The sequence below is a fragment of the Hippichthys cyanospilos genome, chromosome 10, assembly GCF_059441005.1.
Source record: "Hippichthys cyanospilos isolate Australia breed blue-spotted pipefish chromosome 10, RoL_Hcya_1.0, whole genome shotgun sequence".
NCBI classification, from domain to species: domain Eukaryota; kingdom Metazoa; phylum Chordata; class Actinopteri; order Syngnathiformes; family Syngnathidae; genus Hippichthys; species Hippichthys cyanospilos.
Genome location: NC_142378.1, coordinates 5,731,760 through 5,750,000, shown reverse-complemented (window position 1 = coordinate 5,750,000; position 18,241 = coordinate 5,731,760). Strand labels below are relative to the sequence as shown.

The following is an 18,241-nucleotide window of genomic DNA, read 5'->3' as shown; positions in this document are numbered from 1 at the left end:
ATAAAGGCTTCATTTCACCGTGTTTTATTATCAGCAATAAGCGGGCGATTTAACAAGAGCGAGCGCAAGCGCTGCTGACTTTTAATGAAAGGGAAAAAAAAGGTGAGTAATGTCCTATTTTGGGTGGGAAAATTAACTGCGGTAAATGCGGCGTTTGCTGTATATTGCCCAATTTGCCTTAAGCTGCTTTTACCGCACGTCATGTAGCCTTCGACTAACAAATGGATTTGATAATGTCGATAGCGAACAAAGCAAGGAAGAGATCAAATAGAATGATAAATACGTTAATGATAAATCAAATTTTCACCGTGGAATAGAGTCATTCGATCCGAGCTTTAAATCATTTTAAAGACGCTGTTGCAAAACCTATGGCTGGAAATCAAATGTGATTACTTTGGACACTCGCTAATGCTTGTTTTTTTTTTTGCATGCATCTGCTAGCTTAATACGCCATAATGGTGAAAAATGACTCAATTAAACCCAAGCTTTGAAGCGCCTGTCTCAATTGAAAGCCAACTGGGAACCTCGCTCGGATTTGAACATACGGCTCAGTTCACAATCGGAGGACGTCCCACCTGTCAAATTTCAAATGATGCACATGCAAAATATTCAAACATGAGTACATGTACTCGTCCTGACTTCTGAAGAGTGAGAAAAGTTCATAATCACAAGTATTTTCTTGTGCTCTAAGGTGCAACATAATATATATACTATATATATATATATATATATATATATATATATATATATATATATATATATATATATATATATATATATATATATATACCTTGAAACATATTTAATATCTATTTAATTTCTCTAATTAAATAGAGAAATAACTTTAAAAAAAAAAAAATATATATATATATATATATATATATATATATATATATATATATTTAAAATTATTTCTCTATTTAATTAATTATTTTGTGGCCCACTGTTGTGGTGTTTTATTAATTAATTTTTCTCTGTAAAAACGTACCATCAAAGTTATATATAATTATATATTATTTTAAAATCTGGAATGAAATAAATCAGTTTTATCTTTATTTAATTAATTCTTTAATGGTCCACTGCTGCTCTCTTTTATGAATTTTATCCGTCGAACTCCTCAAAGTTATCTTTAAAAGTATCTTTAAAAATAATAATTGGTCATTTAACGTTGATTTTTTTTATTCCATATTTAATGACTTAATTAGACATTTCTTTAATCGAGGAAACATTTCGCTCATTAATGAAACACTCGATTCATTATTTATTAATGACAATCGTATCGATCGCTTGAATGTTACATTCATTTTTGTCCCTCCATATCAACCCGACGCTAACCTCAGTTTAACAAAAACATTCATTTAATGGCGTCCATCTAACAGGACGGTTGGCGTTTGACTTTGAAATTCCATTTGCATCATTCCTATTGTGTTTGGCCCATCCGCTTGCCCCTCGCTGTAAGGAATAGCTTTAATCAGCGTCATTGTGTTAAGTCATGTCTGTCCTTCAAAGCTTCCGTCTGAGTGACACAATAGCGACCGGGCCGCTTTCACCTCATCTAATGGGCCGAGAAAAGGAAGTGGGAGCCGGACTTGAAAAAGGAAGATTCTTTGACTTTCGGAGGGCTTTCCGAAAGCCGAAGACGGACCACCCACGATTTATCCTCCGACTGCAGATGTGGCTTATTTGTACATACAACGTTTATTTAGCCCTCTTAAGCAGTTCAAAGTTGTTGAAAATATTGTAGGGAGGCAATTTGACAAATATCGAAAATGTCCCTTTTTTTACGATGGTTCATCGGAAATCAAATTAAAATAGTGTTGAACGTCAGGGAATTTTTTCTTTCGATTTTCTGTTCAAATGATGTAGCGATGAAAACACTGCAGCTTTTTGTTTGGAATAAAAAGTGGAATTCGATTTACATTTATTTTGAAATATTGACGATTTATTTGTTAACTCATCTACTGCCATGCCAGTAAAATGGATCTTTGACGTCTATAGCCGTCATTGGCAGTGAAAGGATGAAAAGCGGTTGATTACTTTAGTACTTAACTCATTCAATCCCAAAGGCAGATTTTTTACGTTTTTCAAGTCCAAACATTCAATCCCAGGTAATTATTAGCATTATTGTTGTTATTATTATTATTGTATATACTTATCCCAGGTAATTATTTTTTCCAATTGTTTTTTCAGGTTTTTGGTGAAAAGAGCATCTAAAAACAGCTACTAAATTCATTTAAAGCTGAGCTTTAGCCATTTAGCACTAGCCCTTTTTAGTCTTTAGCATTAAATGTTTTTTTTTTTTTAATGTTTTAAATTCATTTCATGAGATTGTGACAGTATCCGCGACTCGTCAATGAAGCAATCGATTGAACCAGTTTAATATATGTTTAAAAACGCGATCATTCTGAAAATCGGCCCAACAAAGCAATACAAAACAACGTTGAATTACAAACACCATCTGTTTATTTTTCTGTCAAACTAAAAATGAATGCAGCTATTCAAAGCAACCAGGACTGCATGGCTGTTGCCCGCTGTCGCTAATTTGCGTCATCCCCAACTTTAGCTTAGAAGTGATCCAGGGGTCCCCAACCTTTTTATTACCACGGACCGATTGAGATTTTTATTGTGGACTCGTTTAGGGCATATTATCATAGGGAACAACATTCTTAAAAAGAAAGCCCAACCTACAGACACTCGTAGGCCAGATTTCAAGGAGAAACAGACCGACAGCGACTGCTCTCAATTGAAGCCGCACCGTCCTTCCTCGCTACAAAATGGAAGATCAACAGCAAAAAAAAACATTCCTTGCACACCTATTGGCACACACACAAACACATAAGCAATTCCTTATATGGAATTACTGTGAACGCGCCATATCTGTAATCTTTGTAATAAAACGAAGAGGAGCGAGGCGGAGAACCTTGGTGCTCTCTCCCCTCTTTTGCAAAAGACGCTTTTTGACTCAGAGTTTCATTGACAACTCTCACAGATAAACTAAATCCTCATTCGGCCCGGCGCCGGTTGATCCGCGGACCGATACGGGGCCGCAGACCTGCGGTCGGGGGACCTCTGCTGGAATCAAATGATCCCGACGCGGTTTAGCGATCTACATGAAAGCAAAAACATTTTTTCCCCGGAACCATCAGAAGTAAATTCGAGCGTCAAAGCTTTAAAATCACGCTAAACCGTCACAGGGCCTATGGGCGCATGCCTAATACCGCCGAAAATCAAAAGTGCACGGATAACAACAAGTGTACGTGTTTGCGTAGCAGAGATTAGTCCATGACGTGTCTTATTATCTCCGATGCGCTTGAAATAACGGAAGAAAAACATCTGGGGCTCCTGCAGGAAGGCGGCTTAGCGTATCACACGGCTATTTCATCCGCCAGACGGTCGGGAGTCACCTGTTTGTTTAGAACGTTTAACAGCTGCGGGCTCTCCGCCTCCGCTCCCCAAGCAAAAAATTCCATGGCCTCCTCCTCTTCCTCATCTTCCTCCCCTTCGTCCTCCCTCTCATCGCTGTCGTCCGTGTTGGACTCGTACTCGGAGACGATGCCCGACTCCCGAAAACTCGCAAAACCCGCCGCGTCTTCGGGCGCCTCCGTCGCCTCGGGCCGCCCGTTTTTGAGGGGAGGGGGAGGCGGCGGAGGCCCCGGGGGGCCGGGGAGAAAACGAAAGCGTTCCAATTTGAGAAGACGTTGGTCCCTACCTAGGGGGCTTCCCAGATTCCCGTTGGAAGACGCGAAGGCGTTGGCGGCGCCGTCCGCGCTCCAGAGCTGCGGTAGATTGAGGGCCGACACCTCCGGTTTCGGGGTCGTCGGGTCGCAGATTACCGGAGGCACCGTGGACCGGAAGGTGATCTCCAACAAACTGTCCTGCGATCCCGCTGACAAGGAAAGAACACACAGAGAAGGGACTTGTATGGCATGTGCGAGGTTTTTTCAGGCTTATACTATGGCCCCAGTTTGGGACATGGCGTGAGTTGTTTTTGTTTTTATACATATATACCCTAAGGAAAGAACACAGAAAGATGTGACTTGTATGTCTATGAGGCCTGTGCAAGTGTTTTTTCCAGGCTTGTACTATGGCCCCATTGGGGACATGGCCTGACTTGGTGTTTTTTCTTCGTACCCTGTCCCTTGTGCTTTTTTTTTTTTCTCAGGGAACTTTCTACCGAGCGCCGACAGACCTTTTCTTTCTGTCTGCCTTTGTTGATCATTGTCGTAGTAGGTTTCTCGGATGGCGAATCGGTGATCTGTACAAAATAATCGCCACGGTCCAGCCCGCTATTGAGGGACGAAGAGGGACAGTAGGAGCGGTAGTCTTGTCAAACTACGCAACAGCATCATGTAACGCGCCGCTAACTTTCAACATTGGCCAACTTCAAAATAAACACGGACGTCAATGAAATAGCCTTCTCAGGCTTTTATTTTGAAGTTTTTCCTCCGGGCGCGGGATGCATTCTGATTAGCTTGACACACCAAATTCTGCTGACGTGAGGACCAGACATGTGATGCATTAGACATTAAGTGTAATAAAATAATCATAAAAAACCAATATTGTTATATTATTGTTTACAAAGAATGTTACTTCAGGGCCCTGAGATAAACATGAAAAAATGCTCCCCAAAATTTGAAAATTGCTCCTCAAATCAAGTCAATGATTCACAAAAAAAAAATTCTTCGAACCCTTTGCTTTGAAAAATCTGGCAGCAGTGAAGGAAACGAATGCCAATTGAGGTTTTCCTTACCGGAGTTGGGTCGTGTGATTTTGCTCTCCAGTTCCTGAATCTGTTTGACCAGGAGCGAGATGTGCTGCAGCAGATCTTTGTTTTGCAGCAGGAGCTGATGAACGCGAGCCTGCGCCTCCAGTCGAGCCGTGGCCTCCGCATTCAGCTGGTCTTTCAACAGGTGAACCTTGGCGCGACGAAATCAACACAAAATCAGACACACAGAAAAAAAGAGCTCGAGAAGAACCACTTAGCCAAATCGGCGGTTCGATTCGGGGGGGTACTTGGCTCAAAACTATTTTACGGGGAGTAAAACACTGAAAAAGGCTTGCGAACCACTGATCCGAGTAATGGTGCAGTCATCAAAGGGGCCCTAACTACTTGAAAGAGTCAGACTTTTACTGCACGGATCGATATTTATTGGGACTAGTAAACGAGGGCAAACAGGCTTTTTTCCTAACACACACACACACACACACGCACACACACACACCTTTCACGGCTTTTGGCAGCAGAAAACGACAACGTGCACTCACAAGAATCCAAGAACACATTTTGCCATCATAAAATGACTGCTCCTCTTTTTGTGTTATTTTCAACAACATCTAAATCGGAGGTGTCAAACATACGGAGCGTGGGCCGGTTCTGGCCTGCAAGCGAGTTTAATCCGGCCCGTGAGATGATTTTAAACAGTATATGAATGAGCTGAATTATTTTTTTATCAAAAAGTCTTGAATTTTCTCAAAAGCTGACACTGTGCCTTATAATGTGCTGCCCCTTATACAGCGTATAAACCGCCAGGTTTCATTTTTGAGAGATGAAAAAAACTAAGAATAATAATCGGGAAGTGAATTCTTCAAATTTTACCTCTACAGTGCATTTCAGGTACCAATGTATTTCTTACAAGTAAAATATTGATAACACCCTGTGTGGAAAAATGCAAGCCCAGCCACTGCTGTAGCTTCTATTCTATGCACCTTATAATGCGGTGCGGCCTATATTTGAAAACACTTTTAAAATAGGCCGTTCTTTGAAGATGAACTTTATAGTCCGGTGCGCCTTATGGTGTGGAAAAACGGTATTGCTAGCTTGTGCATGACTTGCACAAAGGGCGCAACCCTGCAGTATTTTGATCATTTTCGCATCATTTACTTCCACATCATTCTCACGGTATTTTCGTTCACGGATGGCATGTTGTTGCAATCTGGGTTAAATTTCAGCTCCCTGGGGTCTTCCTTTAATTTTTTTCCTGTTGTGAAATGCCTTTGATGTAAAGATCAAAGGATTTTCCAATCCTCCATTTTTAAGATGGTGAATTAATGAAGTGAATGAGACCTATTGCCCAGCCTTGGTTTTCTCTTTCCAAAGTGCAAGAATACAATATTGGTTTGCTCTGACTTCATATCACTTGGGTTTAACTGAATGTATGAAATATTCATATCACATAAATACGGCGTGAAATATCCGCGGGCGGTGACGTTTTGGGGATGAGCGAGCGGAAGGCCTCTTCACGCACCGCCTTCACACGGGCCCCCGTGTGGATTTTGGATTCTAGCCGTGAACGGTCCAATAAAAGGTTGACGTCTCGTTGCTCTCGAGACCTGTCGGCGTTTCCCGCGGCGCCCGGAAAATATAGCCGCGACTTCTCTGCTTGCTCTTTTACCCCTTTGGCCGATTCTTTATTCCAGCAAGCGCGCCTCTGCTCCGATGCATGAGATGCGGATGGATTTTCAGCAGTGTCATTCTCATTCTTATAATTTGACATTTTTCCACTTTGTCCATTCTATCATAGTTTTGCTTATTGCGACACTTGGTGGGAAAATTTGGTGAATAAACTGGGTTGGTTCACTTGTTATTCACAGATAAAACACAGCTGACTTTACTGGAGGTTTCTTTATAGTTGCTGCCTTTCTTAGTCCTGGTTGCATGAACCGAAATGCATATTGTACACATTTAGTTTCCAGGTTAGAATACCATAAAACTCATTTACAAAGAATTTAAATCACCAATGTGCCAAATGGCGTTATTATACATACAGTGGTACCTCGGTCCTCGAACGCCTCAATACTCGACCAAATCGGTGCTCGACCAAAAAAATCAAGTAGGTAATGCATCGGACCTCGATCAGATTTTCGGTTCTCGACTAGCCGAGCCTAGCCGAGCCGAGCCGAGCCGACCCGAACGCGCTCCTCGGCCCTTCTCGGCCAGCGGGTAAGCGCCAGTTCAACTCAGACCACCAGCGGAGTAAGACGTTTGTTCGAGTATTTCTTCCCGGATTTAAACTTTTTCGTGTTGCTCTAGCCCTTAATAATGGGTCCAAAGAAAGACAGTGATAAGGGGAAGGCAAAGAGGAAAACAATGAGGACCACTATTGAACCGAAGAAGGAAATTATAGCAAAATATGAACGCGGTGTACCTCCCGTCGCAGTTAGCTAGCGTCATCATGGAAGGAGTAACTCCCTCCCGTCCTCTCCACATCCATTCCTGTATGCCATCAACCACTCTCCAAAACGTAAGTAAATTATACAAAATGGTTTATAATGCTTTATTTATCTTTATCTTTATCATGTACTGCTTGTGCACATTTACTTGTGCACACATACTTTCCATTATTTCTTATGGGAAAATTGCTTTCGGTGTTCGAACAAATCGGTGCTCGACCACCACCTCAGAACGGATTATGGTCGAGTACCGAGGTACCACTGTATGTTTAACTGTGGAAAGTGGAAAAAAATACCAAGATCTAGTACTTTAATGCATGCCGCGGGCCGCTTGAAAAATGGACGGCGGGCCGCAAATGGAAACCCAGGCCATAGTTTGGACGCCCTGGAATTAGCGCGTCCATGCATGCTGGCTTGGTAGCCGCTCAATCATCAAGTTTCACACCAATGTGCAGAAGTGTGATACTTGAGGAGTGTGCCATTACTTTCACATTTTCATGGCGGCTCCCAAGAAAACCGATCAAATGTGTGTGTGCGTGTGCGTGAAGCAAACGGACCTGTGCCACAGCCACTTGCGTTTGCTGCTCTTGCTGCTGAAGTTGCTGTTGGAGCAGTTGGATCTGATGGTGAACTGACAAGGGAGTGGCGGGCGAGAGCACGCTGGATGCGGGGAGCAGCAATTTGGGGCTGGACATCAGCAAGGAGGCTTCTTCGGAAATCTGCAATCACAAAAGTGGATGAATAGGTGTGAAACTCCTGTCCTGGAGGGCCGGTATCCTGCATGTTTTCTGCTTTTCTCTCCCCGTGATTTAAATGATCGGTCACTTAGCAAGTTCTGCAGAAGCTTGAAAATGATCCTAATCGTTTGAATCAGGTGCGTTTGAGAAAGATGGTTGGAAAACACACAGGATGCCGGCCCTCGAGGACTGAAGTTTGTCACTTGTTCCAATTATCGCAAAACGTAAGCCTTGTGGAGGATTTTGTCCAATATTTTCATCTTTAAATCAGGCGTTTTACATAGAAGGGAAAGCATCGAAAAAGGACACCAGGGAGCTGAAATTTCACACTGATGGTGACATGACGGCTAGGCAAGGAGGGCACGTGTCATTTCAAATGATCCCAGTGACTGCGTTTCCGCTACGTTTTATGATTTGTGCGCCGGGAGTGACGGCCACACTTTCCCAAATGTAAATTGATTTTGAATCAATATAAACGTGGACAGATAGAGACGCTATGCCGGCCTCTGGCGGAAGGACATTTAATGAGAACATTCACTTTAGGCACCGTCTGGTGACATACGATGCAGACATAAGCAAACGAGACTTGCGCCTCATGAGCCCGGGATATGATTGATGGCCAGTCTGAGTTGCATCCTTAACTTCAGCGCTTTTCAAATAGGGGGTGCGCAAAGGCACTTCAGGGGGCGATGGGAGATTTCATTCTGGTTTCCGCAGCTTTCAGCAAATCCAATTTAACGCCGTGACGGGAATGGGACTCGTCCTCCTTTCAAATTGAGAGAAAATGAATAGGAACATGAAGCAACGCCGTATGCCCGCATTTTGTTAGGTTTGATGCAAATGTGCAATGTTGTTACGAACATGTTTTTTGGGCAGATAAGCTAGAAATTGCTGACAAGGGCGTTGGCATTGTGCCCATATAAATTGCTTCAAAATCGGAGCCTATATTGCATATCAAAACTTCAAACAGGGTTTTGTAAAACTTTTAATTGAGAAAAGCGCAATTTTGTAAAAGAAAACTGCTTTTAAAACAACAAAACAATATATTTTAAGGTTTTTAGGTGGAATTTGATGAAATAAATGTAAATTTTATATTGAACTGAATCATAAGTTTATTCTTTAAAACTTGATTTTTCTTAGCATTGATCCGAGCAGTCAAAAGTATTTTCCCCCCATTGTTCAGATAGTACTTTCCACAAATCATCTTTATTCTTCATTTCTGATTGTCCATTCATAAAGTTTGACTGACTTATCTGATTGTTTTGTTGAGCTGCATCTAGTGGAAGCACGATGCAATCCCAGCCACTGTGGAAGCTTCTATTCTTTGCGCCCTATAATGCGGTGCGCCTTGTATATGAGAACACTTTTAATATAGGCCATTCATTGAAGGTACTTATCTGATTTTTTTTTTGTTGCCATCCCCTTTTGCGCAGCTGCATCTAGTGGATGCGAAAGCAACCGCAGCCACTACTGCAGCTTCTATTCTATGCACCTAATAGTGCGGTGCACCTTATATAAGAAAATACTTGTAAAATAGGCTGCTGATCGAAGGTGCGCCTTATAAAATACAGTAGCGATACTGAATTTGATGTTTTGGCGTCCACACAGCGAATTCCCCTGTGAACACTATTAATGATGTCAGACGAGTTTAAAATTCTATTTGAAGGCAGCCTGCGAGTGATAACATTCTGATGAGAGATTTCTTATCAAAAAAAAAAAATGCAAAGACGATTTCCACCGAGAAAATAGGTCAGTGCGGCAGACACTCGTCGCCGCACGAAATCAAAACGAGTCTTATGCAAAGTCGCCGAAGATTGCTCACGGCTGCAGTAAACATCTGACAAGGCCGGCGCAAAAAATGTAGACAATAGTAAATTGCGAGTGTATGTTGTTTTGCAGCAGCAGCTTTGTTGATGCCAGGTCGTCTTGAGCCCAAAGTGGGAGCGACGCCCATTGGCAAGCTTTTTGCTAATAATTTGACGACAGGGCGCCTCGGGGCCCTTTAACGGCAGCTGACAAGTCAACACATCTCGCACGCTTTCATTTCCGTGCGCTAAAGCCGCCGCTTCGACACTCAAAGCTCGGCCGGGTTGGAACGACGCCCGCGGGGACGCGAACTTCTCATCGGCTCCTACGTCGTCTAACCAGCGGTTCCCATTCTCCCCTTTCAGAAATACGTTTACGGAGCCCATCCGAGGAAATGAAGATAGGGGTCATTAAATAAGCATCCTTGTTGACATGATTTCACGCTTGAAACACTTCATAAAACTTCCCGTTATGAAGAGCTCCGTATTCATCTCCACGTCTGTTTTTTTCTTTTTTAGAAAGGCTGTCTGCCCAGCAGATCATTTTTTTCCTATTTTTTAAAATCTATAACCAAATGCTTAAATTGTCATCATTAACATAAACATGCTTCATGAACAGGAAAGCCATTCATCTGATGATGATGTCAAATTAGGGAAGTTCCATACCAGTTTTTTTCGAGTACTTTTGAGAGACAAATTTTCCACAAAAAAACTATTACAGATCGCTGTATATACACTTGGTATCAATACTACTTTTTTTCCAAAACTATGAACAAATTAATCGGAACCTGAAGCAATTTATTGTTTCATTGTGAAACAAGAGAAACAAATTTACACAGATTTTCATTGTCAATTAGACGAGCTTTAGACCAGTTATCAATAAAGCTGATTATCCGCACCAAATATTTGTCATTTTGACAAATCTCTGAATCCGCCTTTTAACATTTTGCAAATATGAAAAGTGAGCTGTTCAATAAAAATATAGACTTTTCAGAGCTGGAGTTTATACAATACAAACGCACAGCCACATTTTTTAATATACACACTGAATTTAGTTTTCTTATTTTTATGTCAATATTATTCTTTTACTGTAAATGAAAATCAGCTCTAAATATCAGTTATGGGTCTCCTTGACATCTAATAAATTGACATGGATCTATTGCTACTTGAGCTACAAATACAAATATATGTCCAAAGTTGAATAAATTTTCATCCAAAAATGCTGGTTAAGTGGTTGAAAAACATATATATTTATGTATCATTGAAAAACATTTGCAAGGCACTGTGTAAAAGCAATGAAAAAAAATTCCAATTCCCAACTTTATCACCAATATGATCATATTTACCGTATATGTAAACACCAGAGGAAAAAAAAGCAAATTTTTTTTTGTCACCTTGCTGTCGGCGCAGATGAGGTCGGCCGTCTTGGCGGTGGCGTCCAGGTCGGTCACGCCTCTGTTGACGTTGAGCTCCTCGCCCGGCGGCGGTTGGTTGCTCTCGTCGGCGTCGATGTCCGTCTCCTGGGCGACCGCCGCCGTCTTGGATTCTTCGCCCGAGCCCGCTAAAAGACACGTACACACAGACGGGTGAGCACGCACCCCTGCACGCACACATGGAGGGCATGGGCATGGCCACAGGCGCACATGGATGCACATGAAAAACTCCGTTAGAATGCAACATAATTACTAGAATGATTTCATTGTTATCTTATTACTTTTTTCAAACTGTACAAGCGCAACATCACTATTAATCACAAAACATTAACATTACTATCGATCATTAAACAATTCATGTACAGTGGTACTCCTACTTACGAAATTAATTTGTTCCGGAACTAACTTCATAACGCGTGTAAAGAATTAAAAAAAAAAAAACGCACTTAAACCCTTTAAGATATTCATATGAATTGTAGCAGTTGACAATATGAATGCAGTTCCCTTGTTTGCCTTGAGGTGGTGCTGGTGGCGAGTGCAGAGAGACACCTTTGCAAGACACTTAATTTGTACATTTTTCTTTAACAGTTCCAGTGAACAAAAGGCAGTTTAAAAGTTTTAAATCAAAACGACACACTTTGATGTTGACACCCTGATACGATTGCGGTTGCTACCGATCACTTTTGAACACACCAGGCTGAGTTAATTGTGTTTTCTGCGGGTCTGATATCATTTTGTCTCGTCGGAAAAAAAAAAATTGAGGCAGAAATCGGAAGTCGGAAATCTGAACTATTTATACTGGACCTTTTATTTTTCAATCTTACATATTGACAATATTCGTTTTCATGTTCTGTTCGTTTTATTCAAGTTCTTTCAGAGATCGCCCGTCATGCAACTGTCACTAATGAGATTAATTTTGCTGTGCTTTTTGATTCTTTTTGAACCAGTGACAACATTTCTTATCAACACGCTGCAAAACCTACGACTCAGAGCCAAACATATGTTACTCTACTGTGTGACCCAATTTCCTGTTATTTTCACAACCGCTTTGGACGAGAATTCTCGTCCGTGGCACCGAAAGTCAAGTTAAGAAGTCGGAATGAGGGCGTAAGCAACTTTCCACCGGTTAGGAACGTTAAAGAACCCGTACTTTTGAAATGTATAGATTATATTTGTGCTTACCAGAAATGGAGCCGTTGGCGTTCTTTTCAGCGTGTCCGTCTGCGTTGTGCTGCAGGTTCTTCAGACTGAGTTTGTGACACACCTCAAAGGCCTGACCCACCGTGCGCACGATGCGCATGGCCTGACTCTGTTGACGAAACGCTGAGTCACTGGCAAATCAAATCGGAATTTTCGTGCATGTGTATGTGGGTACCTGAATTTTTTTTAACGTGAAAAGTATTTATAGTTTACATACTTAAGAGAAATATTACTGCAGTACACATATATACATAAATCTTAAATTATTCAACCTTATACAGTCACTGTACTCTTCCCATCCCTTTGGCTATCGTCTCACGGAGAGCCGCGGTTATATTAGGAAGTCCAATTCGAATCAAGCCTCTAACTGACCAAACATGATAAAAATCCGAGTTTACACTTGAAATTCAAATTTATTACAAAAGAAATCTAGGTAGGAGATTGAAAACGCTCCGGTGCAGGGCTGGTCTTTCCTGGTCTCTCCTCGTGTCTACCTAACATTGTCAGTGATCATTGATCAATGAGGGCAGGAGTTGTAATCTATTCCTGCTTGAGAGTTGTATCTACTCCAGGCTAGGTAACATATCACTTTGGACTCTCACGTTGTTGGGATGTCATTAGCACTTTAGCAATGACATCACACAGGAAGCACTTTGCATGACCCCAAACTAAACTTAAGTAAACTTACATGCTCAAGATGATAAAATATATATATATTATTGCTCCTGTGGACTCGTAAATGATTCCTGGATGACTAGAAATGTAAAAAAATAACATAAATTAAACATCCTGGTGTCTCTCTCTGTCTTTGTGCTCATCAAGAACAGACCAGCACTAGCTCAAGGCAAAAAAGTGAACTGCATTCATATTGTCAGAACCTCTCGGTTTTAGTCATATTCCTGTGTTTGAACAAGGACCGACTCGGTCGTTGGTTCAGTCTACTCGCTTCTTTGATTGATAATAATGCCGTAACAACCTAAGCCAACACAACTCGCTGTTAGCTGTAACAGGCACTGGCCCCTAATAGCCAACTGACATCCGTCCTCTTGCTCGTTCCGTTATGGTAATTATTTTCACGCCTTTATTTTTTGGGGGAAAAAACACGCGTCTCATATTTGGGGCATTACGGTAGATTGTGTTTGATAATAGCTGTAATTTTAATACTATGATATATTTGCTCAAGGTTATCACATTGTGAGATTTGAATACTGGCCCATGCCTGTAGAGGAAAAATCTCAAGTATATACAATAAAAAATTGTCTAGTTTAGATAGAGTTCCAATCGTACAGTAAATTTGATAAGAAGTTTCTCACCTTCTTTTTGGACTTGAAAACGTTACAGCGGAACACATTGCTCTGGCCGTCTCGCGCAATGTAACTGAAGATTTTCAAATCCTGCGAGTCATGAGACACATAGAAGATTCTGAAAGACACGGAAAGGACCGCCATTAAAACACACAAGTAGCAAAACCACCACCAGTCATTTTGACTTTGCTGCGCCTATTCATTTGAAATTCTACATCGATTCTGAAAGTGAAGGAATCCAATTTTTTTTGCACTCATTTTGAGCTGTTCTTGAACTGTTTGAATTTCCGAACCTTGTCCAAAAGACAAATAATGAATCAGCTGCCTTAAAATGTGTTTTTTGTTTTTTTTCCAAACAAATATAGCTAGAAAGTATGCACTCAAAAAAAAGGGGTTTAATGTGAAAAAAGAACTAAAATCCAAGGATGAAGAGCAGACAGCGAGGAATTGGCAAAAATACAAAAACCTGGACAGTAAAACTTGGAAGGCAACAGTTGGGAAAAAGACAATAACCCGACAACAACTGAAAGCAAACAGGGAACTAAATATACTCAACACTAATGAGTTTTTTTTTTCCAAATCAAATATTTCAGTTACCATTTATAGGACGCACTCATACTAGTCATGCTATTGGAAACTTATAGAGAATAAACAAACCTTGAAGCAGAATACTTAATTATCTCTGCTGTCATTTCTCATAATAATCCTCATGACTGAAAGCGCAAACAAAACAAAGTTGTTCAAGGATAAAGGCCCGCAACGTGAATATTATTTGAAAATGAATGTGAATGCATGTTTTTTTTTCATCACCGAGCAGGTCAAGCCAGCCAGCCGTCATTACTTTTCCGTCAAAAGGACTCGGCGGAGTTATTTAAAGCTGACATTAAAATCTCAGACACTTCAATAATGCGAAATATTTCAGCACGACTGAATGCCCTTGCCACTTTTATTACATACAAAGTAAAAACAACGGAGAACTTTGTCGTTGTGTTTGGAAACTGACGAGCCATCACACAAATCGGATTGAGTAGCAGAGTTATCGTGTTATCGTAGAGAAGAAGTGTTTGTGCTTTTTTTTTTAGACCTTCCTTGAGCTAAACACTTACAAACTTTTGAAAGAAATGTAAATATCTTATTTTGCGGACTATGAGCCGGACCGGAGTATAAGATGAACAAAACTGTTAACAGAAAATCCAATTTTGTCACGTATAAGACGCATCGAGCTATAGGCTGCAGGCTGTCACATCAGATATTTAAGCAGAAAGATGGTACATGGACAATTTTTTCCATTTTTGTTTTTATTTAAAACTTTCCTTTCAACACAGACTGAACATGCCTGCATGTTTACAAATGAGAAACATCAGACACACTCAGACTGTTAGAATACTGCACCAACACAAAAGTAACATCCCTGTTTGCATTTACTCGTGCAGAGTGCCCACCAGTGACGAGTAAAATAGCAGTTTAAACTCAAAACTACTGTCATTTCTCAAAGAAAGGACGCGCCATTATTAGGGGGTCAAATTCTGGTATTTTCTATCTTTCCGTTACCCTGGATAGCACTGTATAGTTTGCAAAAAATATGCAAAACAGAATTAATATCATCTTTTGTAAACACTTTATATTTTCTTGTGTTCATAAACGTATATTCGTTGCGTGTTGAATGTGTTTCAGATTTCCCACATTGTGAGAAGTCAGTGAACGCCTCGACAGTGTAATGTTGAATGCCCTGCAAACAATTGTTTTTCCTCGCGATTAGAGTATTACAGTAAGACTCCGTAAGCGTCTTCTTCTGTCTCCCTTTGTTTGCCGGAAAATTGCTCTTTGGCGGCTAGTAAACAAAACAGCATTTGACTATCAGCCACAGGGTTCAAAACATGAGAAAAAAGTAGTGTCTTATAATTCGAAATTTACGGTAAACACCTTGGATTAAACGCCCCTGGACTCTTAAAGAAAAATATTGATAAAAATATGTGGTCGGGATGGAAGGAGTTAATATGGTTTGCCCCACTTAATGTTTCCTCAAGCAGCAGGCACCAATTAGGGTGAATTTTTGGAGCGATCAAGTGGCGGGGAGCAGTAGAACATAAGCATTGATCAATGCCGCAAATAAAAGTTTCAGTGAGACTTTCAGCGGAGCAATAAATGTACCTCTGCGCCCGATACACAATTACAGGCCCCGGCTCATAATAACGTGAGCCAAATGTTTATGTCTTGCTTCACAGCTGCTGTGTAAATAAGAAAGCTTCTCGCTGGGACTACAAAATAAAAAAAAAAAAAAGATCAAAGACGACCACAAACATAACAAACTGATTTCAAAACAGTGCCGGCCACCCGGCCGGCTTGAATTATGAGTGGATACCAGCCCACTTTCCGTTTGACACTTTCCATCTCAGGGATTTTCATGGACGTCGCCTGAACTTAATCCCGGGCGTGGAATCGCTCGGAAAGGTCAAATAGTCCGAAAAAGGTTCAAACGGAAAAGATCGTTTTGCCAGCTTACCTGTAAATGGGATCCTGCATCACCATCATTTTATTTTCATCCCACATCCATTCCTTCTTCTGTAATAAAAATAGAGAAAGCGTCGGAAAGGCAACATCGCAATTCACGCGCATACAAACATCTCAAACAGACGCAAATTATTATAATTATTACGGTAAAATTTGCATATCCTTCGTCATTTGTGATGATATTTTCCGGTTGGCGGGCAAGAAAAAAAATGATCGCTCTTCTGCAGTTTCAGAACAAAATATGCTCAGAGATACAAATGTAGTTAGAATTAACTCATCGGATGCCAAAGACGTATTTTTACATTTTTGTTTTGTTCTGTTTAGTTTTTCTAAATCCTTAGATTCAATCCCAGGTATTTATTTACTTTTTTGAAGTGTTTTGCTAAAAAATGTCTGGTACTAACTGAATTAAGAACAAAAGTAATGAAAATTTCAACAGGGTGTTATAAAATTTCAATCGTTAGCATAATGCGGTAAAAAAATTGAAGTATTTACATGATCATTGAGTTATTTGATTTTATCGGCCCCCAAAAATGAAAACTGGCGGTTTTATAAGGCGCAGCGTCAGCTTCGGGGGAAATTCGCGGCTTTCGGGAATTTGGAGACGCCGATTCAACATGCATGCATGACGCTGGGTCCAGTGACATTCAGCGCCGCGTTGCTATTAAAACGAAATCCTCCCAAATATTGACATAGCGCGGGTGTGTGAGCCGCGCGGCGCGGCGCACTCATCTTTTCTCTTTTGTCAGCCTGCCCCCGCAGGACTTTAATGTCACAATAAAATGTCAAGCGCGGAATTATTTCTATTGATTCCTATCTACTTGAAGCTTTGTTGACTCCATATTTCCACGGACGCTATCTTTAGTCCGTCATTGTACTCGGACTTGGAGATGAGTTTGGGGCTGCCGCCTGACATTTTAGAGGGCGGGCGGACACGGGTCGCATTTCGGGCGCATAATTACTCTGATACTGAGATTTGGAAAACAATCGAGTACTTTGACCCGGCTCAGGTTATATTCAACGGATCTTCTGGATCAGTGAGGCGAAAATTAGATACAAGAGTGGTTCTCAATGTTTTTATCAATGAAAACCAGTGCAAAACACTTGATGTGCTCCAATCGTTCCAATCAGCTGTATACAAGTAAAATTGGTATCGATGTTTAATACACGTAAATCCGAACCATAGTCGCCAATCCCCCGAATATAAGACGCAGCTGTCTATAAGACTTAATTTTAGGAGGTCAAATACTGCTATTTTCTATGTTACCGTCTATAAGACGCACCAACATTTTGCGACAATGTAAAAACGAAATCAAAACAAAACAATTAATTTGCTCTTAATTTGAAAAGAAAAATATCGTGTTCTGTCCGAAACTTGAACTCATTCAATCCCAAAGACATATTTACGTGTCTTTAAAGAGTCTCGACATTCAATCCCAGGCACTAATTTACAGATTTTTCTTTTTTAAATATTAGCGTAAAAGAGGGTTTAAAAATAACTGGAGTTTCTTCATTCAACGCCAGCCATTTTCAAACCGATGATATAAGTAGCAAAGTGCTTTGAATTGAATGTCTGAGTCTCTTGTAAAATCCGTTAAAATACCTCTTTGGGATTGAATGGGTTAAGAAGCAATACATTTGATTTGCTGACACCCCTAAGTGCCTCCGCGTATCCCCAAACAGAATTGATTATTAATGCATATAGAAAAATTGAACAAACAGCGAAGGCGGAGAAGAGTTGAGACTGAACACACGGCAGCTGTGTAAAAGGAATCCACGCCGCGTTTACAAAAAGATAATGAAAAATGTCACTCACTTTTTTCTTCTTTCGTAAGGAGACCTTCACACCGTCCACAGACACCATGATGCTGACCTTTTTCTTTTTGATGTTTTTCACCTTGAACTCATACTGCAAAGAGAACATACACCCGGATTGATTCTCACGGCATCTTCAACAAAGAAGGCAATCTTCGCATCAATTTGGGCATATTATTGTAAATGACAACATTCTTACAAAGAAAGTGACCCCCCCCCCACCCCTTCAGTTCGTCGATTTCTATGTACGCCCTAATATAGCCGCA

General features: G+C 40.8%; 1 protein-coding gene across 2 annotated transcripts in view; it reads right to left on the bottom strand.

Moving 5' to 3' along the window:
• The window catches only part of nos1apa (nitric oxide synthase 1 (neuronal) adaptor protein a), a 48,088-nt gene that overhangs the window by 9,878 nt on the left and 19,969 nt on the right, over nucleotides 1-18,241 (bottom strand). The window contains exons 3-10 of one of the 2 annotated variants that reach the window (XM_088426405.1): nucleotides 17,977-18,069; nucleotides 16,153-16,211; nucleotides 13,659-13,767; nucleotides 12,328-12,454; nucleotides 11,107-11,312; nucleotides 7,728-7,889; nucleotides 4,751-4,916; nucleotides 3,710-3,886 (exon numbers count right to left, since the gene is read on the bottom strand). In XM_088426405.1, the coding sequence (XP_088282531.1) occupies nucleotides 3,710-3,886; nucleotides 4,751-4,916; nucleotides 7,728-7,889; nucleotides 11,107-11,312; nucleotides 12,328-12,454; nucleotides 13,659-13,767; nucleotides 16,153-16,211; nucleotides 17,977-18,069 (1,099 nt within the window). The remainder of the gene's footprint in view (nucleotides 1-3,709; nucleotides 3,887-4,750; nucleotides 4,917-7,727; nucleotides 7,890-11,106; nucleotides 11,313-12,327; nucleotides 12,455-13,658; nucleotides 13,768-16,152; nucleotides 16,212-17,976; nucleotides 18,070-18,241) is intronic. The other variant, XM_088426406.1, reaches the window with a different exon arrangement.